The sequence below is a fragment of the Hemiscyllium ocellatum genome, chromosome 48 (assembly GCF_020745735.1).
Source record: "Hemiscyllium ocellatum isolate sHemOce1 chromosome 48, sHemOce1.pat.X.cur, whole genome shotgun sequence".
NCBI lineage: Eukaryota > Metazoa > Chordata > Chondrichthyes > Orectolobiformes > Hemiscylliidae > Hemiscyllium > Hemiscyllium ocellatum.
In genome coordinates, this window is record NC_083448.1 from 4,909,156 (window position 1) to 4,933,563 (window position 24,408).

Below are 24,408 nucleotides of genomic sequence, written 5' to 3' on the forward strand. Positions count from 1 at the left end.
CCCTTTCGGTTGGCGCTTTCCGCTGGGGAACACTGGGGGGTCTGTCAGAGCCAGCTGTGCAACCAATCGAACCTCTGCCTGCTCCTCGGATTACGGCTCCTTCTAATATTTCTGGAAACACGGGGGTTGACTGTTCCCGAGTGGGAAACGAGTAAAGGTCTCTGCCTCTGATTCGACGTTGTCCGTTCTGTTCCACAGGCTGTTTGGAAACCCGTCACCGAGGCTGATTGAAAAGCTGAAGACTATTTTCTGCTACTTCAGCCAGGTGACACAAAGCGGTATGTTATCTCTTTCCTTGGAGCCCGCTGGGGCGTCGGCTCCTTAAACCCTGTGCCGTCCCCGCCCCCACGGGAGAAACGCTTAACTCCCTCTCAGGTTGGAGTCAACTGGATTCCCGTTTCCAGGCCAGCAGGAGCGGAACACTGCCATCTAGTGTTCGTCGACTCCTCAAGCGACTGAGTAAAAGGGGCATCATGGGAAGTGGAATGAGCTGTGAGACTGAGAAGTCAATAAACTCTATCCGCACGGAAAAGGTGCCCTTTTCTGTTCCAGTTCAGCAACAGATGAAGGAGCGTGAGTGATGAAGGAGTTTTATTCTCCGAGGACAGCATTTAAGTGGGCGGGAGGACTTCAGGAGAGGTGGATTAAGTTAGACTCCAGTTCCACGTTCTGTCTCTGCTGCTTCTCTTGCCCCCATTATTTTGCCTGCTCTCCCACCTCAGGTATTTCCTGCCCTGTTCTGAATAAGGCGTTTCTCCTCTCTGCCCTCTCCCAGCTCACCTTGTTCACCATCGATCCCCCTCCCCCACTCTCTGCTTCTCTCGACGCTGTCAGTCTGCAACTGCCCAATGTTCTGTCCGGTTCTCCCTGAGAAGTCGCGTTGTGGGCGTGGCGTTGTGGGCATGGCGTTGTAGATGCGACATTGTAGAAGGGACATTGTAGTATTGGCATCATAGAATGGGCATTGGAGTTGGGGCATTGTAGAAGGGGCGTTGTAGGGGCATTGCAGATGCGACATTGTCGAAGAGGCATTGTAGAAGGGGCATGGTAGAAATTGCTCCCATTCCTTGGTGCTGTCTTTCAACACAGCCCCCATCAGAATCGGAGTAGGCCATTAGACCCCTCACACCAGCTCCACCATTCACCAGGTACATGGCTGATCATCTCCCACAATTCCCTGCCTCCTCACATGACCCCTGAAAGCCTCTCGACCTCTGTCCTTCGTGTGTCACACGGGTCAAGCATCCGTTATTGTCTCCTCGGTATCCTGGGGGGGAGGGGGTGTAGGGGGGTTTTCAGGAGTGGGGGAGGGCTGGCTGTTGGAGGGGCTAATAGTTGCCCGCAATGAGATTGAGGTTTTGTTGTCATGTGTACTGAAGTGCAGGGGTGCAGTGGAAAATGGACAATGTCGTCACGCACAGCGCCATCTTAGGGACAAGGTACAAAATCTTAGATAAAAGGGAGGAAATAAGTGAAAAGTTCAACTTCTTGGTAAAAATTGGTCAATAAGAAATGGGTTTCAAGTTGGAGTTCATCTCTAGCCATGGGACTGCAGTGGCTTCATTGTTGGGCTTTCCCCACGACGGCTCAAGTCTCTCCCATGCGCTGGGACTCGATCTCCTAACCTCCGGGCCGCCATCTCAAGGCCTTCCGCCCTCCCGGCTCACCAACCCGCCTCGCCGCAGCCCGCCGGAGTCCCGCTCCGAGCTCCTGGCTGCCTTTCCGCCATGCAGCCGGCCCTTTCTGGGCACGCCCAACCGCCTCATGTTCGACTCCACGCGGTACGGAAACGGCGTTCCTGCCCGGTCCAAAGCCTGGGAGGGCACGTCCGTGCCCTTTGGGGTCAGGGCGGAGGTCAGCGGGTCAGGGCGGAGGTCAGCAGTCAGCTAGGAGTGAGTCGACTCCTCTCGGTCTTGAAGTAAGCAGTTCAGCTGAAGGCCCGGGAGGGCAGGGGTGAGGTGAGGCCTGTACTAAAAGGCCCCTGGCTTAATGTCCCTTTACTGTTATTTTATTCCTCTGGAAAACCTCTGTCTCATCACGAAGAGGAACTGGCAACACAGTTCTGAGCCCTGTTGTGTGGGGGACACGAAGCGTGAGTTATCGTTAATGAAGGAATGGAAATCGTTTTCGGGTGGCGGTGTTTAATCCAATCCTTTCTGTTGGCAGTTCCCTTTGGACTGGTGACATTCCAAAGATGTTGCATTCCAGAACCGATTCAATGGAAGAGGTTAGTTCATTTTTTTGGGGGGTCACCATGTTCCTGCTTCAACTCGGAGTCACTCCCAATGTCAGTTTATAATCAGAGTATTACAGGGCTTCAATTCAATTCAATTCTCATTCACGTGCGCAAAAGTTCACCTGAAGTCTCCCTTTAAGAGAAAAACCATCATTTTGAGCTGAAGGACAGGATAGCTCAACACAGAGGCTCGCAGGGCTGTCCCACAACGCCAGAGACCCAGGTTCGATTCCACCCTGCTTCCCCCACAGTGTGGAGTTAGCACATTTTCCCTCGGTCTTTCCCACAGTCCAACGATGTGCGGATTAGACACGCTTAAGTTGCCTCAGAGGTGCGGGGGTGAGGTAGGTTAGTCGTGAGGAAAAACGCAGGGTGACAGAAATGGGGTGGTGAGGTGTTTCTGGACGGGACGATTGATGGGCCGAACGGCCTGTTTCCCTACTGCCGGCGATTCTGTTTCTCTTCCCTTTGGTTCTCTCGCCATTGGCATGGTGGCACATTGGATAACTAGGGCTAGAGAAAGAGCCTTAAACTCATTAGTGGAGGAATGGACAACAGTTAAAAAAAAAAATCGTCTTGAATCAGAACGATGTAGAATCTGACTTCGGAGAGGATTTGTCGCTCAGGGTCGGAAGTTTGCCATCACCGTGCTCGGTAACGTCATCAGTGAGCCTCAGGTGAAGCGCTGGTGTGATGTCTCGCTTGGCCTGTTGTGGTGGGTGATAATCGCGCTCGGTTCTGGTTCCGAGAGGTTGGGTAAAATGGGGTCCAGATCGATTAGGTTTGTTGACAGAAATCTGGCCTCTGGGACTTCCCGTGCGTGCCTGTCCCAGGATGGATGTGTTATTCCAGTCAAACTCTTTAGTCTGTGTGATAGCTGGTCATGTCGCCAGGTGTTTAGTTGGCGCTCTGGTGGCTAGTTTCCTGCCCGTCTCTCTGATGTAATAATTGGCGCAGTCCTTGTATTTTGTATATAATGGTCGTTCTGTTGCTATGGGGTCCTTTACATTCATCAGGAGCTGTTCCAGTGTGGTGGTAGGTCTGTCATGAGGGGCTGGACAAGTTTGGGGATCGTCTCTGAGATGTCTTTACTGTATGGCAGGGTGGCTAGAGTCTGTGGGCGTGTTGTGTCTTCCTGTTTAGGTCTGTTGTGTAGACTGCACTTATTTATTCTCGAATATGTTTTACAAGTGTTTTCCCTCAGCATCCCGTAGTTCCTGGGTGTGTTGTGGCTCATTTCATTAATGTCCTGATGCAACTCCCTTTTGTGGGCGCTGGGATGGTTGAGTATCTGGGCAGTGTGTGGGGGGACCTGGTCCCCTCCAATCACAGCCCCCTCTACATCTCGAGCCCCTCCAATCACAGCCCCCTCCACCTCCCCGGCCCCTCCAATCACAGCCCCCTCTATCTCCCCGTCCCCGCCAATCACAGCCCCCTCTATATCTCGAGCCCCTCCAATCACAGTCCCTCTACAACCCGAGCCCCTCCAATCACAGCCCCCTCTATCTCCCCGGCCCCGCCAATCACAGACCCCTCCCACATCCCCGGCCTCTCCAATCACAGCTCCCTCCACCTCCCCGGCCCCTCCAATCACAGCCCCCTCCGCCTCCCCGGCCTCTACAATCACTGCCCCCTCCTACATCCCAAGCCCCTCCAATCACAGCCCCCTCCCACATCCCCGGCCCCTCCAATCACAGCCCCAGCCCCTTCTACATCCCCGGCCCCTCCAGTCACAGCCCCCTCCTACATCCCCGGCCTCTCCAGTCACAGCCCCCTCCTACATCCCCGGCCCCTCCAATCACAGACCCCTCCCACATCCCAAACCCCTCCAATCACAGCCCCCTCTACCTTCCCAGCCCCTCCAATCACAGCCCCCGCTACATCCCAGGTCCCATCCAATCACAGCCCCTCCACCTCCCCGCCCCTCCAATCACAGCCCCTCCACCTCCCCGCCCCTCCAATCACAGCCCCCTCCACCTCCCTGGCCCCTCCAATCACAGCCACCTCTACATCCCAGTCCCCTCCAATCACAGTCCCCCAACTCCCTGGCGCCTCCAATCACAGCCACCTCTACATCCCAGCCCCCTCCAATCACCGCCCCCTCCACCTCCCCAGCCCCTCCAATCAGAGCCTTGCTAAACACTGCTATTGGCACCTCCTAATGATGCCACTATCTCCTAACGGTGCCACCACCTCCATCACCTCCTTCCCTGGAATCCGGTTAGTTTGCCCCTGAGAAAGGCAGGGCGACCCGCCCATGGGTCAAGGGGCGGAGGTGGGGGGGGGGGGGGGCGGGAGATAATGGCCTCAGTCCTGGGGTTGTGAGGTGGGTAGGCCTCTGATAGCCACTCTTCCCCCTTGTCTTACTCTCGAAGGACCACTCCTCTCCCCTTCCCTCTGACACCCACAAAGGAGCACAGTAACGGGAGGAGGGGGAAGAGGGGCAGAGATTAACTGAGGAGTGGGCATTCGAGGCCACTCCCCCCGCCCTCTAATGCCTGTCACTGCTGCCTGTTTCAGTTCCACATACAAGCTGACCAACCTGACGGTCAAAACCGAGGGGAGGATCGAGGAGGCAGGCGAAGGTGTACTACAGGTAACTCAGGAGTGGGCACCAGGTAAAGTGGCGTTTTCCAGATCCGTTCCAACCCACCCCCTCCCAAAGTCACTCACCCCCTTTTCATTATAACCCACCCAACCACCCCCTCCCCCCCACCTCCTTAACCTTTCGGGTCAGGTGACCCCTCTCTTAGGACCCCGTTCAATCATGGCCTTCAGGAAGGAAATGGCCTTCCTTACCTGGTCTTGGGCCTAGCGCGTGACTCCAGGCCCACAGCCAGGTGTGGTTGACTCTGAACCGCCCTGTGGGGCAATTAGGGGAGGGGCAATAAATGCTGCAAGGGCCAGCGATGCCCTCGCTTTGTGGCTGAATAAGGAAACTCCTGAACTCCCTCTTCTCTCTCTCTACGGGGATGCTGTCGCCGGATCTGTTGAGCTTTTCCAGCGACCTCTGCTTCGCTTTTTGTTTCCAACACCCCCACCCCCCCTCCCCACCCCACCGCACCGCAGCAGAGTTTCACAATTCTGGTGCCCGCTCTGAGGGTAACCGCCAGTCCGCCATCTTGGGGCAGAGGGAGCAGAGGAAACCCATTACCCCTTTTCGAGGGAGGGGGGAGGGGAAGGAAGCCACCATTTGGGTATGGGCCAATATGTCACTCCTGACCTGCAGCAGCAAGGCGTGGTTGTCTCTTCAACTGCCCTCTGGGAGGGGCAGTTAGGGATGATTGGGGGATTTGGTGGTGGGTTGGGGGGGTCTAAGACATTGCTGGACCTGGTCAGTGTTACCCACATCCCGTGAGGGAGCCACCGTGCACTCTCACTCCCCCCAGCTGTTTTCTCAAAGGGAAGATAAAACCCACCAATCGAACGGGCGGGTGGGGGAGGAAGGAGGGGAAGGGCACCCACCCCTCCCTTCCCCCACCCCACAGACCTCAGGGAGCTCTGCCCTAACGCCTTCTGGGAAAATCTCGAGGCCTTCCTTGACAACCCCACACAGACGCCACACTAACAGTTTCTGGGAAATCTCTCAGCCCCTCCCCCCAAATCCCCCACTCCCCAAACTGACCCCAGGGAGCCCTGCCCTAATGCCTTCTGGGAAAAGCTCTCAGTCCTGCTCCAACAATCCCCGTAAACAGACCCCAGAGAGCCCTGCCCTAATGCCTTCTGGGAAAATCTCTCAGTCCCACCCCTCCATCTCCCCCAAACAGACCCTTGGGAGCCCTGCCCTAATGCCTTCTGGGAAAATCTCTCAGCCCCGCCCCTCCATCTCCCCCAAACAGACCCCAGGGAGCCCTGCCCTAATGCCTTCTGGGAAAATCTCTCAGCCCCGCCCCTCCATCTCCCCCAAACAGACCCCAGAGAGCCCCACCATAATGCCCTCTGGGAAAATCTCTTAGCCCTGCCCCTCCATCCCCACAACCAGACCCCAGAGAGCCCTGCCCTAATGCCTTCTGGGAAAATCTCTTAACCCCATGCGCACACCCCAGGAGACTAATGCATTGCTATGACCCTGGAGGGCTGGGGCATTTATTTAGCGCCGCTGTTCCGGTCACCAAGCTGTCTGTCTGTCTCTCTCTCTCTCTCTCTGCGGCTGTAGGTGGATTTTGCCTCCCCGTTGGTGGGAGGAGGGGTGCTGAGCTCCGGCCTGGTCCAGGAGGAGATCCGCTTCCTCATCAGCCCGGAACTGATCGCGGCTCGTCTCTTCACTGAGAGACTGTCTGACACCGAGTGCCTGGTCATTACCGGTGAGTGGGGAGGGGATGAGGCTAATGTGGGAGGGATTGGGGGGGGGTGGGGGAGGGAAGTGTGGGAGGGATTGGGAAGGGGAGGGAAGTGGGGGGAATGTGGGGGGGGGTGGGGAGGGAAGCAGTAGAGGGATGGGAAATGGGGGAGGGAGAAGGGACAGGGAGTGAGGGGTGAAGATGCCTCTTGTCCTCCTGAGATTGTGTCCCCTAGTCCCAAATTAATGCCCCCCCCCCCACCAACCCTATTAGTTTTGTCTGGGAATGCCCCTCATGCTCAGCTTTGAGATGCCTCTGCAGTCAAATAGCCTGGGAGGTGGGGAATGGGAGATAGTGGGATTGGATATGCTGCCTGGGAGGGAGTGGCAAGAGAACTGAGAGGAGGTGGGTGGGCCTGCCTACAGGCGAGGGCTAAGACAGAGTGACTCAGTGAGGTGGGGGGGGGGGGGGAGCGAGTCAACACTCCACTGACGCCCCCCCACCCTACCATCTCTCGTTCACAGGCTCGCAACTCTACAGCAAATACGACGGGTACAGCAACTCGTTCAGGTGGATGGGAGTGCACATCGACAAGACCTCAAGGTGAGCGCGCCGGCCCTCTGCCAGTTCGGGGCACCCCACCCCCCCCCCCGGCCCTTCACCCTGCGAAAAGCGGGCAAAGCAGACATTTGCGCACGGGATCTTGCTGTCCGCTGGCTTCCCTCAGTCCTGTAAGGTGTTTTGTGGCCACCACAATGCGAGATTCAATCACGGGGGGTGAGGTGCAGGCGGTGGTGTGGGCAGGTCAGTGGCTGATGCAGTTTTAAGCGTCTGGGATTGAGGTGCTCATCATATGCGTGTGCACTGGAAGGGGCAGGACTACAGTCCCTGGGAAACAATGGGACAGTGTTAGACACTGGATTGCAACTTCATTGTTCCTTGAAGCCGCATGTCAACAGGATAGTGAAGATGCCATTTGGTACATTTTCCTTTATTGGTCAGTGCATTGAGTACAGGAGCTGGGAGGTCATGTGGACAGAACATTGGTTAGGCCACTATTTAGAATTAGCGAGTTTTGAGAGGATTTCTGGCTCAGGTTAAGGTTCTGGATGTAGGTTTGCTCATTGAGCTGGAAGGTTCATTTCCAGATGTTTCGTCACCCTACTGGGTAACGTCTTCAGTGGGCCTCAGTCGAAGCACTGCTGAGAATTCCTGCTTTCTATTTATGTGTTTGGGTTTCTTTGGGCTGGTGATGGCACTTCCTGTTCCTTTTCTCAGGGGGTGGTAGATGGGAGTCCAACTTGATGTGTTTGTTGATCGAGTTCCGGTTGGAATGCCATGCTTCTAGGAATTCTCGTGCGTGTCTTTGTTTGGCTTGTCCTGGAATGGATGCGTTGTCCCAGTCGAAATGGTGTCCTTCCTCATCCGTATGTGAGGATACTAGTGAGAGAGGGTCATGCCTTTTGGTGTTCAGGTATCCTGGTGGCTAGCTTTCTGCCTGTTAGCCCAATTTAGTGTTTGTTAGTCTGTGCACGGTATTTTGTAAATTACATTAGTTTTGCTTGTTGTCTGTGGATAGGGTAAACAGACAAGGTCTTTTCCCTGGGCTGAGGGAGTCCAGAACTAGAGGGACATAGGTTTAAAGTGAGGGGCAACGTTTTCACACAGAGGGTGGTGTGTGTATGGAATGAGCTGCCAGAGGAAGTGGTGGAGGCTGGTACAATTGCAACATTTAAAAGGCATTTGGACGGGTATATGAATAGGAAGGGTTTGGAGGGATATGGGCCGGGTGCTGGCAGGTGGGACTAGATTGGGTTGGGATATCTGGGTTGGACCTCACGGTCTGTTTCACGCTCCGGCTAGCAGAGTTGCTGTGGTTGATTGTCAGCACAGAGATGATGGGTGAACGGCCTCCCGTGCTGGAACAGTCCCTTTGATCAGATGTATCGGAACAGCCCTCCCCCAGCTTTGATGTGGGTCGGATAAGGAAGCTCCTGGTAGATTGTCCGGGCGCTACAGAAACGCAGCTGATCGTCAAGAGATTTTAACTGCGATCCGAGCACGGGTCAGAAAGACAATTACGTCTCGGGGTTTGTGGGGGAGGGGGTTCTTCATGTTCCTGGATGGCTCACAAGCAACGTGTATTCAGGGGATGGGGGGGGGGGGGGGGGGGGTGTGGGGGAGAAACCCCTGTCCTTGCAAAAAGGACTCAAGACTCTTGGGAAACTGCCCACTCCTGTTTTCCTGCATGGCCAAGCTGAGTCCACTTGCAAACCAATTGGTAGCCCGTTCTCCCACCATGTTTTAGAGAAACGACTTGTGATTGCTTGAAATTTGGCATTCTTGCATATAGTCCTGATGATTACTGTCTCCTCTGACAATGTCTCCTTCCAGCAAGATTTTCAAGACAAATTGTAGGGGGTGGGGGGTGGGGGAGTTGGAGACTAGTGTGTGGTTGCCTTCTTTGCGAACAGACCTATTCATCCCCCATATCACTGTTTTTGTTCCTTACCTCCCTCCCCCCATCGCCCAACAGGGACCTGTGGCTCAGACGCCGGACAGAGGTCGTGGCCATCGACGCCATTAACTTCCGAGACCCCGCAGAGCAGTACACAATTCACAATCTGGACAGGGAGCTGCACAAGGTAAAAACCCAGCCTCGAACCTCTGTCACCGTCCGAGAGTCCACGCCTCAGAATAGACAATAGGTGCAGGAGTCGGCCATTCAGCCCTTCGAGCCTGCACCGCCATTCAATATGATCACAGCTGATCATTCCTAATCAGTATCCGCTCCCTGCCTTATCTCCATAACCCTTGATTCCACTATCTTTGAGAGCTCTATCCAACTTTTTCTTAAATGAATCCAGAGACTGGGCCTCCACTGCCCTCTGGGGCAGAGCATTCCACACAGCCACCACTCTCTGGGTGAATAAGTTTCTCCTCATCTCTGTCCTAAATGGCCTACCCCGTATTTTTTAAGCTGTGTCCTCTGTTTCGGCACTCACCCATCAGCGGAAACATGTTTCCTGCCACCAGAGTGTCCAATCCTTTAATAATCTTATATGTCTCAATCAGATCCCCTCTCAGTCTTCTAAACTCAAGGGTATACAAGCCCAGTCGCTCCAGTCTCTCAGTGTAAGGTAATCCCACCATTCCAAGAATTGATCTCGTGAACCTATGCTGCACTCCCACAATAGCCAGAATGTCTTTCCTCAAATTTGGAGACCAGAACTGCACACAGAAAGAGACCCTTCGGCCTGTTGAATCTGTGCCAGTCGGAAACACACCATTGGCCTCGTTCCAGTCCCACTGGGTGTGTTTCCGCGCTGTGTATGACTCTCTTGTAAATAACGATTCCCATTCCCTGTTGGAAAACTCTGCCTCCCTGCTTTCAGGCAGTACGCTCCAGACCGTAACCCACTCGCTGCGGGGAGGGACGGGGACGTCTTTTACCTTAATCCTTACCTCACTGGGAACGGTTTCTCCCTTTTTCACCCATCTAGAGGCCAGATGGGTTTTCTAACCCTCGATCAAAGCCCCTCCATTCTGGGGAGAACAGGCTCCACAGTTTCCAATCCATCGACCCAAGGCCGAGCTAAGCTGAAGGAAGGGGGCGCCATTTTCGAATTGGCTGAGGGAGAGGGAACACAGGAATCGGTGTTGTTTTTTTCCGGGTCGGAGCGGGAGGGGGTCGACTCGCTGGAACCCTGGCTTTTTCCCCGATAGACGTCGTGATCTGGACGGGAAGGGGGGGCTGCAACTTTCAGCTGACACAAAACTTTGGAATAACAGGAGGAGAGCAGCGGGAAAATCCAAAAGGGCAGGGGCTGAATGCGCACAGGTGGAGGTTCAGTGCAGAGAGAAAAGTGTGAGGTGACGCACTTTGGTCAGAAGAGCTTTGAAAGACGATCTAAAATAGGGGAAGTAATTCTATGGGAGCAGAGGGAGCTGGGGATATACGTGCACTGATCACCGAAGGTGGTAAGACTGGGGGAAGAGAGCAGTTAATAAAGCACCCAACGCCTTCTGCTTTATTAAGAGTGGCATAGAATACAAGAGCTGAGCTGATGGTTGGAGGGTTTGAGCCTTAGGGAGAGGCTGGGGCTGTTTTCCCTGGAGCATCAGATTTTCTGAACCTTAGGGTTTAGAAAATCCTGAGGGACCATGGATATGGTGAACGGACAAGGTCTTTTCCATTGGGTGGGGGAGTCCAGAACTAGAGGGGCATAGGTTTTAGGGTGGGGGAGAGATATAAAAGAGAGCTGAGGGGCAACTTTTTCCTGTCTGTACGGAATGAGCGGCCAGAGGACGTGGTGGAGGCTGGTACAATGGACAGCCTTTAAAAGGCATCTGGATGGGGACATGGATAGGAAGGGTTTGGAGGGACATGGGCCAAGTGCTGGCAGGCGGGGCGAGTTTGGTTGGGATATCATGGATGGGTTGGGCCGAAGGGTCTGTTTCCGTGCTGTCCATCTCGGTAAGACACTTGTTAGACACCTCCCCAGCTGGGGGGGGGGGGAGAAGAGAGGAAGAAACGGTTTCTGTTTGTAAGAGAGTGGGGGTGGGGAGTCGGTTCGCATTTGCGGGGGGGGTTATCGGAGGGGCTTTTGGACAGAAATGGGTTGCAACTCAAAAGGCAGGAGACTGGGCACTCGGGCACAGAACCAGTGTGGGCATGTTGGGGCTGAATGTCCTTGTTTTGCCCTGCAACGTTTCTCTGGACGGAGACAAGAAATTATTATTTAAAAGGTTTATAACAGGGGAAGTGGGATTACAAAAGGGGGCCCCTGTGGTAGGTAAGCCTTGAATCGTCCTGAGCGCTCGCGTTAACTGCAACACTCTCTTCCCCCCCTCAGGCCTACTGTGGGTTTTCTAATGCACACCGGGTGGTGCCCGCCTGGCAGAATACTCCCGTCGCCACGGGCAACTGGGGCTGCGGAGCTTTCCAAGGCGATGCGAAGCTTAAAGGTGGGTCAATTTGCGCAACTATAATCTCCCCCCCCCCCACCCTCCCAAAACAAAACCACCAATCACCAGCCGAAATTACGCACGTCTCACTGGGGTCTGCCGAGTCAGAAGATGGTGGGTTCAGGTTCCGCTGGCGCTGAAACGACCGACGCAGGACCGAGTGGGCGCCGCGCGGTCGGGATTGTGTTCGCTCCATAACAAACGAGAAAGTGGGCCTGATCGAAACGTTCTTTATCGCATCGCGCAAGATGTGCGCGTGTGTGGAACGAGCTGCCAGAGGAAGTGGTGGAGGCTGGCACAACGCCCGCATTTAAAAGGCATCTGGATGGGTACGCGAGTAGGAAGGGTTCGGAGGGCTACGGCGAAGTGGAGGGCTGCAGCTGCTGGAAAAGCACGGCAGGGGTCAGGCAGCGTCTGAGGGGCGGGAGAGTCGACGTTTCTGGCAACGTTTCGGGAAACGTGGATTCTCCTGCTCCTTGGATGCTGCCTTAACCTTAATTGCTTTTCCAGCACCACACTCTCGGCTTCAGATAGGAATAGGGCCAGGTTAATTTCGGATATCTGAGTGGCTTGGAGTGAATGGGTCTGTTTCCACCCTGCACAAATCTGACTCGACCAGGGGGGGAAGATGTTGCTCCCCCTTGTGGGAGGGTCAAGGGCCAGAGGGTATCAACTGCGAACGAGGGGCCGAATGTTGAAGACAGAGGAGGAATGTCTTCGCGCTGAGGGGAGTGAAGCTAGGGATTCCTTTCGCGTTGAGATTGAGTTGTGAAGCCTGAGGAAAGGGGGACGATAGGGTTGTGGGGTGGAGGGAGGGCGAGGAAGCAGGGAAAAAAGACTGGGCCTTGAGGATGATCAGGCCAGGCATGACTTTGCTGTGTGGCTGGCACGTTAATGGCCGTCTCCTGTGGTTTCGTTGGTGTTTTCCCAGCTCTCATCCAGATCATGGCCGCCGCCCAGGCGGAAAGGGACGTGATCTACTTCACTTTCGGGGACGTTGCCTTGACAGAACGCCTCCGGGCGGTGCACACGTTTCTGCGGAACGCCAACTGCACAGTGGGTAAGTGACCAAAACGCCTGAGCCAGCCGTTCGGGTCGGCGCGGCCTATCATCGTGTGATGGGGGAAGACGCAAACTGAGAGCCGGAGAACGCAGAGGGCTCCAGCGATGAAGACAGATCAAGCGAGCTGGGGTTGTGCTCCTTGGGAGGGGGAGTTCAGACAGAGAGAGAGAGGTTTTCAAAAGCGGGAGACTGGGAAAAGTTCAGCGGGCTCAATAATAGGCAAACTCTGTGACAGTGTCAGAGGGGAGAGTCAGCTGTTGGCTGAAGGCTGGTGTATTTATGGGGGGGGGGGGGGCGGTAGTTGGTGGTGGTGGGAAATCTGCGAATCAGAGTTGGCGTCCAAGTCCAGCGGGTAATAGGAAAGGCAAACGCACCGTCAGCCTTTCTTTCAGACAGAATAGAGTCTCAACGCCGGGAGAAGGCAGAGTGAACGTTGACGAAGTGTCCCGCGACACGAAATGTCAACTCTGCTGTCTTCCCCGGCTGCTACTCAGACCTGCTGAGTTTCACCAACAATTTCTGTTTCAGATCTCCAGTGTTGTTTTATGTAACAATATATAAAAAAATAAGGTGGTCTTGGTAAAATTATACAAGTCAGACCCCACCTGGAATACTGCGAAGAATTTTGGGGCCACGTATCCAAGCAGAGATGAACTGAGCATAGGCGGCAGTCCACAGAAGATCAGTCGTTAAGCGGCAGACACAATGGGACTGCGTAGCCTACCTTTGCTCCCAGGGTCTATTTCCCCGTACTCATTCCTCACCTTATCTGCCTTTCCACCTGACAGGACAACTTTACAGCATATTGGAGAGGTACACGAGGAAAGAAGTGGGGCATCGCAGAGATCTGTACGAGTGTATTCACGCAAACTGTTTGAAGGGTCGCATCTGATGGCTGGGACTGGAGAGGGGATGCCAGAGACGGAACGTGCCAGTCAGACCAACAGAGCCTCGTGGACGTACTCAGCCCTCACATCGATTCAGGCGCAGAAACCGTCAAACTCAGCGGCTGCAAACGTTCCAGTTAAGAAATCCTAAATCATCCTCGAACGGGCCTGAAGAGGGGTTTTGGACAGGGACGTAAAGCTGTCAGCTCTTGCGGGATCCTCGGTACTTGTCCCACTGTTTTTCTTCTGTCTCTTGCGACAAATTGTGCACAAAGTGAATTTCTCTGAATCTTTTCTGTTTCAAATTGCACACAGGGATTAAATGCAGATAAAGTTAAATGAGTTCTTCCTTTGTCTGTCAAACTAGCTATTCAGCCACAAGGGCTTCACAGTCTGGCTAGCACACTGATTTGGTTGCTGTAGTGAATGGGACATGCTTTTCTCCATCCCTCCCTCCGATCAACCACCTCCTACATCATTTCTCCAAAGGAATAAATGCCCAACCACTGCCCTTGTGATACAGAAATGTGCATTGAAATAACAAGAACAGTTAGAACCACGTCCCCTGCTTAAAGGGGGGGTCTTATATAATCCCCATTGATCGTATAAATAAAGTGACTCCGAGAGCAGCTCAGAGGCTGGGAATCCTGCAATGAGTACCTCCCCTCCTCCAAGCCTGTCCCCACCATCGACAAGGCCCAAGTCAGGAGGGTGTGTGAGGGAATACTCCCCACTTGTCCTGGATGGGGAGGCAGCTCCCAACAACACTCGAGAAGCTCGACACCATCCAGGGACAGAGCAGCCCCCCGCTCGATTGTCCCCACCCCCACAAACCCCCACTCCCTCCACCCCCCGACGCTCAGGAGCAGCAGTGGGTACCATCTACAAGACGCACTGCAGCAACTCCCCCAGGCTCCTCAGGCAGCACCTTCCAAACCCCACGGCCACTTCCATCGGGGAGGACAAGGGGCAGCAGGTACACGGGAACACCACCCCCCCCGCAAGTTCCCCTCCCAGCCCCTCACCCTCCGCAACTTGGAAATATATTGGCTGTTCCTTCAATGTCGCTGGGTCAGAATCCCGGGACTCCCCCTGTAACTGCAGCGGTTCAAGGGGGCAGTTACAGATAACTACGTGCCCCAAATGATTTACTTTCACCAGTCTATGGCTGCAGACTCTTGTACTGGCATCAGGAGTAGGGTTTAAAGAGGGTCTATTCCCCCTCCAATGCAGTTGGACTCTCTGCCAATACACCCTGCTACAGGCTCAAGGTACAGTCAGTTTTGTCCAAATGACACTGATGGTTTGATGTGCATCAGAGATATTAAATCAGTTTGGATTGTGCCTGGCAGCTAACTAATGTTGCAATAGCACACACGGTTAGTTAATCTTACCCCAGAACTGTTCCCCCAGTCTGCCTTCTCACTTCCAGTTCAAGAACACTCTTCTCTCTTCCCCCCCCACCCCCACTCAAGATTTTAGCTCTGACCCAACAACACCCCTGCGGCCTGGTTTCCCGTATCCATCCATTCCCGAACACGAACCTTCTCCCCCCCCCTCCCCCCGCCTCTCCCGTTCTGGAATCTCTGTCCCATTCCATTTCCACTGTCCTGTCCCATGCCAGAACATTCCCCACACACTCATCTGGAGCTACCCCTCTGTATCCTACCCTGGAGCATCATTCCATCTCCCTCCCCTTCCCAAAGACTGATCACTTCCAATGGCTGCTATAGTACCAATTCGCTTTCCCTCCATCCCAGGCCCATTCCACATACACCCCTTGTTGCCAGCTTATCCCCCCCATCCTTCCCTGAAGCAACACTCTGGAACTATGGCCCTATCCGCAGCCCGCAGCCCCCACCCCCCCCCTCTCAAACTGTTGCTGACTCAATCTGTCACCCCTCCTCCTCTGTAGCAGTAGAGAACCTGGCAGATTCCACTTATTTCTTCCCCCCCTCCCACTCCCCCAACCAAACTCTAGCAGCTTGGATCATCCCACTTTCAGAGAACAGAATCCCGACAGCGTGGAGAGCAGCCCTTTGGCTCCCCGGATACTGCCTGACTCGCTGTGCTTTTCCAACGCCCACACTCTAATCTGGACTCTGAGGAGTAACGGGTCCCTGCCGCCATGAGGTGGTGCAAATAAAGCAGCCCGGGGGTTGCGTGAGGACAATGTCTCTTTATTGATGAAGCTCTATTCAGTTGAAAACTCTCTTAAATTTGTACCAAAATAAATAAAGTCAGTTCTTCCTACTGCGCGGCCGCAAGAGGTGGGTCATCAAGAGAAAGCTCTTCTGTGGAGAGGCGAGGGAAAACGGCGTCGTCTTTGATTTTGGCACGGACTGAAAGTGTAATGCCTTCTCGCAAACTGCTTCAAATCTTGGGCAGAACGCGTGGGGGAGGTGGGAAAGAGAGAGGGGGGAGCAGGGAGTGTTGTGATTGGGGGTGGGGGGGGGGGTGGGGGCGGAAGCTAAAATCGGAACGTGATCCAGCCATCGACCAGGAGTTTAGCCCACGGCTAGTTCAGAAATAGAAAAATTCCTTATTCACAAAATGTACAAACCACACGTTTTTCTTTTGTTACTGCAACTGCCCCGTTCAACTAAACGATACATTTGAAGAGGAGGGAGAGTGAAACGTCAAGCACGCTGGTGGGCTGGGTTCTTTTTTTTTTGTCCCCCTTTCCACTGCTTCGTGGTTCCCGTATCGAACAGAGATTTTTTTTTTTTTGCCCTATCCGAAATTAAAATGCTGCAGATACAAGGCTCTCACAAAGTCGTAGGAGTTACATCTCAGTAGGCATGCACGGCCTAGTCCCGGGGAGCGAGGACGGAAGATGGACGCTCGAGGGGTGGGGTGGTGATCGAAGCGGGTCCGGAGACGGGGCCTCCTAGTTGTCCAGGCCGCGGAAGGCCTGCAGGTTGAAGCTGGTCTCCAGGAATCGCTTCAGCTCGTGCAGGTGGGTGTTCTTGTTGCCCGTAGCCGGGGCGGAGGCAGGCTCACGCCCGACGTACCTGCAGAGGCAGAGAAGACAGACCGAACCCTGCCCTGTCAGCGGACGCACGTTCTCGAGCAGACTCCACCCGCGCTGCCTGCCTGGCACTGCCCGCTGTCGGCTTTTCAACCCGCATCCACCGCCTCCCCAACGTGGAGGTACGCAATCCCATTTTGGGGGTGGGGGTGAAAAAGGAGTCCTTTCCCTCTTCCCTGACCCGCCATCGACGGTGCACATGACAGATCGTCACGGCTCCCTCTCTCTGATAAGACAGCAGCCTCTGGGACCCCTGGGGGCAACTTTACCATCACAAGGGTGTAGAGGGGAAATACAGAGCTGACGCAGCCTCCCCCCCACACCGTAACAATTCTGAGCACACGGCGAGGTGCTACATCAATGCAAACCTCCTTTTTTTAAACTTGGAATCCACAGTCATTCCCCCCACCCATTGGGAATTACTTTTCGGTTCTACCTCAGCTATCGTGCTGCAACACCCGTTCCGTGACCCCCTCCTCTCCTCCCCCCTCCCTCATTGGGCACAGGCTAATGGCACCAAAACGACCACCGAACGTGGCACTAAATTCGCACCCTGGGTTGGCAGAGTGGCCAATGGGAAGACGCAGCACGACAACAGGTGGGCTGCGAGAGTTCCTTCACCGTGTGTGCCAGGACACACGAGAGACGCCCTCCACACAACGGCCCTTGCCGTGACGCCTTCGCGGGCAGCCTTACTCCAACGGTGCTCCGCTGGCCGTCGCCAGGGACGTGTCAAGGCGAACAGGACACTGCCCCACCTTACGCGGGCTGGGTGCCTTCAGAGGCGGCTGTGGGCTCGAAGGGGGCAAGATTGGACAACTTAAGGGGCAGACGCGTGCACACAAAGGGTGATACAATATCACGCAAACACCAGTGGCCGGTCAATTCAACTGTGTGCGATTTTAGCCTTCAATACTTAAGGTGGTAAAACGCCCTCACTTTGGAATCAGTGCAGGAGATTCACTTAATCAGACCCCAAGGAGATGTCCTGATTGGAGACTGAGTAAATGGCATCGATATTCTCAGGTGTTTATATGACGGGGAGGGGATCTCACTGAAACGTGGATTTTTTTAAAAATGGTGGTCATGATTCCTTCGACTCCATGGTTGGGGAATCCCGGAACACTGCCGGGGGGCGGGGGCAGCACAGTCTCGGGATAAGGGACCATTTCGACTGAGAGATGGAGAGAAACCTCACCCCCCCACTTATTGGACACACATCAGGCTTGGCCTCTCGGGGAAATATCACGCTGGAGGGAGCGGGTGAGGATGTGGAGGAGGAGAGCGAGGACCATCGCGGTGACTGGTGACCGGCCCCGAGACCGGGGGAGCTGGCAGACATTGCAAGCATTGGGAAAGGGGAGAGAGAGTTATCACTCGCTTGGGTGTGCCCATCACCGGCTGAGGGGAGCGTGAAGGACTCGCCTCCCCCATCGCGCCCCTTGCCTGAGATGTGGGGACACCTCAGGTCAATTCACCAGTTATCATGCTCCCTCTCTCTGATAAGACAGCAGCCTCTGGGACCCCTGGGGGCAAATTTACCATCACAGGGTTGATGGATTATTTAGATAGCAGGGAGGGGCCAGCAGAGGTCCATGTTTGATTAACACATTTAGCGCTATTTGAGCTGTCCAGCACAGAAACAGACCCTTCAGCCCAACTTGTCCATGCCAACCAAAGACCCTAAATTAATCTAGTCCCATTTGCCAGCATTTGGCCCATATTTCTCTGTACCCATCCAGATGCTGTCATTGTACCAGCCTCCACCACTTCCTCTGGCAGCTCATTCCACACATGTACCACCCTCTGTGCGAAAAAGTTGCTCCTTGGGTCCCTTTTATATCTTTCCCCTCTCACCCTAAACCTATGTCCCTCTAGTTCTGGACTCCCCCATCCCAAGGAAAAGACCTTGTCTATTTACCCTATCCATGCCCCTCATGATTTTATAAACCTCTATAAGGTCACCCCTCAGCCTCCGACGCTCCAGGGAAAACAGCCCCAGCCTGTTCAGCCTCTCCCTGTAGCTCAAACCCTCCAACCCTGGCAACATCCTTGTAAATCATTTCTGAACCCTTTCAAGTTTCACAACATCTTTCCGATAGGAAGGAGACCAGAATTGCACGCAATATTCCAACAGGGGCCTAACCAATGTCCTGGACAGCCACAACATGACCTCCCAACTCCTGTACTCAATACTCTGACCAATAAAGGAAAGCATACCAAACGCTGCCTTCACTATCCTATCTACCTGCGACTCCACTTTCAAGGAGCTATGACCCTGCATTCCAAGGTCTCTTTGTTCAGCAACACTCCCTAGGACCTTACTGTTAAGTCCTGCCCTGATTAGCAGTAGCTCACATTGACCTAAATTAAACTTTTAAAAGTGCAAATGCCACAGCCTCAGTTCCAAACAGGAGTCGCACGCATCACCTCAGGCCAGAGGCCTTGCCTCAGCACTCATTCCGGGGAGGTGCCATCAGCCTGTGAACAGCCTCTACTCACCAGACTGGGCGCTCTCGGCGGGTGGTGGCACGGATGCGCGGCTTCACGTATTCATAGTAGCCCTGGTTCTTGTGCTCCTCCTGGCACCAGACCAGCTCAGCGTTGGCGTACTTCTTGGCCTCTTCCTCCACCACGTCAAACGGGAAAGGAGAGAGCTGGAGAGGAAGACAGCATGGGTGGAGTGAGAGCGCACCTTCCAAGGTTATAGTCAGGAGGTGCAGGGAGGGGGGCTGCAAGATCCCTGCGGTACACCCTCCCAACCCAGAAACAGGAGCTGGCTTCCGACGCAGACTTGAGTCGGGAAGTAGCGCCATCGGGGTAAGACCACCCAGGCTGATGCGGCAAAAGGCGGGGTGGGAGGGTGGTATTTCACTTTGATCGATAAATATGGAGCCACACTCAGCACTGGGGACCAAGAAAATGTGGCACACTTGTCCCTCAGGGGAGTTAATCTGCCATCCTGACCCAGTCACGTGACCCCCAAACCCACAGCAAGAAGTGGACAATTCTCGATTCCCACCCCGCCACCAAAATGGCTCGAGCATGACGTAGAAGAATCAGAATCTCGACAGCTTGGAAACAGGCCCTTCGGCCCAACAAGTCCACACCAACCCTCCAAAGAGTATTCCACTAAAACTCATTTCCTCTTACTCTACATATACCCCTGACTAATTAGATTAGATTCCCCAAAGTGTGGAAATAGGCCCTTCAGCCCAACAGGTCCACACCAACCCAAAGAGTATCCCACTCAGATTCATTACCCTACATTTACCTGGCAACTGCATCTATCACTATGGATCAATTTAGCACGGCCAATCCACCCTAACCTAAAACATCCCTGAGCACTATGGGTAATTTAGTGTGGCCAATTCACCCTAACCTGCACATCCCTGAGCACTATGGGTAATTTAGCATGGCCAATCCACCCTAACCTGCACATCCCTGAGCACTATGGGTAATTTAGTGTGGCCAATCCACCCTAACCTGCACATCCCTGAGCACTATGGGTAATTTAGTGTGGCCAATCCACCCTAACCTGCACATCCCTGAGCACTATGGGTAATTTAGTGTGGCCAATCCACCCTAACCTGCATACCTTTGGACTGTGGGAGGAAACCCACGCAGACAATGTGCAAACTCCACACAGTCACCCGAGGCTGGAATCGAACCGGGGGTCCTTGGCGCTGTGAGGTAACAGTGCTGGCCTTGCCCAACAGTACCCATGGAAGAACGGATTCGTTATTAACGAAAAAAAAAAGACAGGCTCTAGTTTAAAAAAAAATTGAGGGAGGAATTTCATTCGAGACGGGCGGCAAACCCATTTCAGCATTCTCCCTGAATGCTGAATTGCCAAGTGAAAGGTCTGTCCTGGGGAATGTTGTGGCCTGTGGGTGTGTCTGAGAGGAGTCTCTCTGCCTGGACTGCACAATGCAAGGCCAACACATATCTCCGCACTTACATCCGACATGGACGGTGACTGCAGGGGGCTTTTTAACACAAAGGCAAGGAGGGGAACGATACTGAAGCCTCAGCCCGGAGCTCCCCTTCCCGGGACAGCTCGCTGGCCTCTCCCTCACCCACCCGGGACAGGAGCCACGATTGGGCGATGGAGGTGCGGGAGGGGCAGGAGGCAGAGCTCAGGGGAAAGGTCTGACCGGCTCACCTGCTCCAGCCTGGTGATGGCAACCTCCGCTTCCAGGCCCCTGCTCTTGCGTTCCTTTGCCAACTCGTAATATACTTTACCAGTACAAAACAGCAGCCTTTTAACCTCTTCTGGTTTCTGAGCAGCGGGCCCATCCTCCACGATTCCGCGCAGGAATTCCGTACCTAGAGGAGAACAAGAGACAGACAGACAGACAGGGTGTGCAGGATTTATACACATCCCCACAAATCGATCCGCTTTCCATCCCCCTACGCAATCCCTTGGCAATTTACAACACCTCCTGTGCGCTTCAACACTATCACCTCTCAATGATAACTAGTCTTTGCGTGTGAACGCCTGTTACTTCTAGTAAATCAACTACATTAGGAGCTCAACAGATTACAGAGGAACCTCAGTGGTCTGGCACTCGATTATCCGAATTTCGGATTATTCTGAACAAGATTGCAAGGTCCCGATGCACGGCTAAACTACTAACGTGACAATAAATTCAATTCAATTATCCGGCATTCGGTTAACCGATCAAAATACTCCCCAGATAATCAAGGTTCCTCTGTATCTTGAGCTGTGACTTGCACGATCATTCAGGATGCTATCCAAGGCTAATGTGGTAGTGCAGGCCCTGTCCGGCAATTTACAGACGGGCGAAGATTTGCGCTAATGTTGTAAAGTTGAAGGTGTGTTACTGTACCTTTGAGAGAGTGAATGTTGTCTTGCACTAAGAGCTGACAAACGCCTGTGTATATGATTAGTTAGCAGTCAGTGTGTACTGGACAACTGAAAACATGTAGCGTTTGGCTGTGAAATGGATACCTGAGTTTCGGTTGCTGTTTTGACAACCGTTCAAATGTAGCTAGTCAGTCTAAATTATGCCCCATGATACTAACACCCAATCAGGTTTGAATTTGCTGTTTTTGCCAATATGAGACAATCTGATGTTTGGGGTACAAAGAAGCAGACATGTTGAAAGTTAGACAGAGGGTAACTGCCATTGAGAGAGAAACTGCCATTCAAAGCACTCTCTACCAAAAGTATCTTTTTTATATGAAACATCTTCGCAGTAAAAGACAGGAGATGACCCAGGGAAATCTTCAGTCACAGGAAGACAGACACCAACAACAACAGTCGCTGTGTGGTTTTGAAATTAAGTTGATGTAATTTTAGTAAGTGTTTTATTGGAACAGTATATTGTTGGAGTGTTGAAGTCAGATAATAAGTAGTTAAGAGAAAGGGGGTTAGGGTTGTAAATGGTTGTTGTTTAATGCTCACTTTTAGAGTTAAAGAATAAATTGATTTTCTTTCTTTAACTAGGACAAGATTTACATGCATTTGGAAAGGCAAGGACTGATTCTGGATAGTCAGCACGACTTTGTGTGTGGGAAATCATGTCTCACGAACTTGATTGAGCTTTTTGAAGAAGTAACAAAGAGGATTGATGAGGATAGAGTGCTGGACGTGATCTGTATGGACTTCGATTCGACAAGGTTCCCCATGGGAGACTGGTTAGCACGGTTAGATCTCACGGAATACAGGGAGAACTAGGCATTTGGATACAGAACGGGCTCAAAGGTAGAAGACAGAGGGTGGTGGTGGAGGGTTGTTTTTCAGACTGGAGGCCTGTGACCAGTGGAGTGCCACAAGGATCGGTGCTGGGCCCTCTACTTTTTGTCATTTACATAAATGATTTGGATGGGAGCATAAGAGGTACAGTTAGTAAGTTTGCAGATGATACCAAAATTAGAGATGTGGTGGACAGTGAAGAGGATTACCTCAGATTACAACAGGATCTGGACCAGATGGGCCAATGGGCTGAGAAGTGGCAGATGGAGTTTAATTCAGATAAATGTGAGGTGCTGCATTTTGGGAAAGCAAACCTTAGCAGGACTTATACACTTAACGGTAAGGTCCTAGGGAGTGCTGCTGAACAAAAAGAGACCTTGGAGTGCAGGTTCATAGCTCCTTGAAAGTGGAGTCACAGGTAGATAGAATAGTGAAGGCGGCATTTGGTATGCTTTCCTTTATTGGTCAGAGTATTGAGTACAGGAGTTGGGAGGTCATGTTGCGGTTGTACAGGACATTGGTGAGGCCACTGTTGGAATATTGTGTGCAATTCTGGTCTCCTTCCTAATGGAAAGATGTTGTGAAACTTGAAACGGTTCAGGAAAAATTTACAAGGATGTTGCCAGGGTTGGAGGGTTTGAGCTACAGGGAGAGGCTGAGGAGGCTGGTACAACTGCAACGTTTAAAAGGCATCTGGATGGGTACAGGAATAGAAAAGCTTTGGAGGGATCTGGGCCTAGATTAGGTTGGGATATCTGGTCGGCATGGACAAGTTGGACCGAATGGTCCGTTTCTGTGCTTTAATCTAACCCCTGCTTCTGGGTTTTGCCATTGATCTTTGTGGTCCCCTCGCTTACTTGGATCCAGACACCTAGGTAACGTTTCGGGGACCGGGGTTCAAATCCCACTGCAGATGGTGTCCTCAGAGTTCAACAAACATCTCAAATTAAGAGTTTGATAGTGAGCACAAAATGGTTGCTGATGGGTTAAGAAAGCCCATCTACGCTTCACTGATGTTCTTGAGGGAAGGAAGCTACTGTCCTGGCCTGGTCTGGCTAAAAGACCAACGGTAACATGGCTGATCCCTAACTGGGTGGCACGGTGGCTCAATGGTTAGCACTGCTGCCTCACAGCCCCAGGGACCCAGGCTCCCTGCCTTAGGTAACTGTCTGTTTGCACATTCGCCCCGTGTCTGTGTGGGTTTCCTCCCGGTGCTCCGGTTTCCTCCCACAATCCAAAGACGTGCAGGTCAGGGTGCATTGGCCACGCTAAATTGCCCATAGTCAGAGGTGAATATGGGGAACGGGTATGGGTGGGTTACTCTTCGGAGGGTCGGTATGGACTTGTTGGGCCGAAGGGCCTGTTTCCACACTGTAGGGAATCTTTTGCCTATGGGCAACAAACACTGGCTTGGCCAACGATGCTCACATCTCGCCAAAGAAGGAAATATGGTGGAGTTGGAGCTGAAGAACACACTTTGATTTGGTTGGCTTACCATTGGGTCGGACAGCTAACATAGCCGGCAACGCAAATCCACACGAGCTGGCAGTTTGAGGCGGATCAGCATGTTTGGGATTAACAAAAAGCATCCCATTTGTGGGAAAAACACCACTCTCGTAGCCTACAGTAGACGGCTGCAAAACTCACATGCAAGGGAGCTGCTCGTCGCAAACAAGAGGGGCGCGGGTAGGTCCCTGCACACTTGAACGGTTTGGGAGCCTATACTTCCCTCCCAGCCTCCCCCATGGCGTTGCTGCAGCTAATCAGATGCCAACCAATCGGCATACCCCTCTAACCAGGAGAGGTCACCCGAGAGTTAGCACCTGTCCAGGACGGAAAAGCCTCGAACATTTTCAACGCCACGCGGGGGGGTGGTAGAGTCCCCGTGAATATTGCCGACACGGTTTAGCCGCTCTTAAAAGGAGGCGGTGGGAACCAAAATAAGAGGCATCAGGCTGCCAACCGCGAGGACATTTGCCACGACTGGGTGTGGCACAAGACACAGCCCGACGGATTCCTGTTGACGATATGCCAACCTTACCTGGCAGCATCATGTCAAAGCTGGACTTCGCTTCAGGATGGCGCAGCAGTGATTTGGGGGTGAAGACGATGAGCTGAAACGGGGGGGGGAAAAAAACCCCAAAGTCAGTGGAGGAGTTCTCTGCACGGAGTGGTAACAAACAGCACGTGTATTACAACATGCAGGGCAAATACACGTCAG

The 24,408-nt window shown here is 53.3% G+C and overlaps 2 protein-coding genes across 8 annotated transcripts in view; one reads left to right on the forward strand and one right to left on the reverse strand.

Annotated features, from left to right (window-relative positions):
- LOC132836987 (poly(ADP-ribose) glycohydrolase-like) overlaps window positions 1–13,773 on the forward strand; it is a 33,704-nt gene extending 19,931 nt beyond the window's left edge. For both annotated transcript variants that reach the window (XM_060856594.1, XM_060856592.1), the window contains exons 8-16: window positions 199–278; window positions 2,167–2,227; window positions 4,757–4,832; window positions 6,393–6,540; window positions 7,041–7,119; window positions 9,053–9,161; window positions 11,373–11,484; window positions 12,416–12,544; window positions 13,336–13,773. In XM_060856594.1, coding sequence (XP_060712577.1) covers window positions 199–278; window positions 2,167–2,227; window positions 4,757–4,832; window positions 6,393–6,540; window positions 7,041–7,119; window positions 9,053–9,161; window positions 11,373–11,484; window positions 12,416–12,544; window positions 13,336–13,439 — 898 coding nt within the window. In that variant the 3' untranslated portion in view covers window positions 13,440–13,773. The remainder of the gene's footprint in view (window positions 1–198; window positions 279–2,166; window positions 2,228–4,756; window positions 4,833–6,392; window positions 6,541–7,040; window positions 7,120–9,052; window positions 9,162–11,372; window positions 11,485–12,415; window positions 12,545–13,335) is intronic.
- A 1,825-nt stretch (window positions 13,774–15,598) lies between these two features.
- Window positions 15,599–24,408, reverse strand: part of LOC132836994 (2-oxoglutarate dehydrogenase complex component E1) — an 88,378-nt gene continuing 79,568 nt past the window's right edge. For all 6 annotated transcript variants that reach the window (XM_060856602.1, XM_060856605.1, XM_060856601.1 and 3 more), the window contains 4 exons: window positions 24,229–24,301; window positions 20,631–20,794; window positions 18,968–19,122; window positions 15,599–16,448 (listed from right to left, as the gene is read on the reverse strand). In XM_060856602.1, coding sequence (XP_060712585.1) covers window positions 16,325–16,448; window positions 18,968–19,122; window positions 20,631–20,794; window positions 24,229–24,301 — 516 coding nt within the window. In that variant the 3' untranslated portion in view covers window positions 15,599–16,324. The remainder of the gene's footprint in view (window positions 16,449–18,967; window positions 19,123–20,630; window positions 20,795–24,228; window positions 24,302–24,408) is intronic.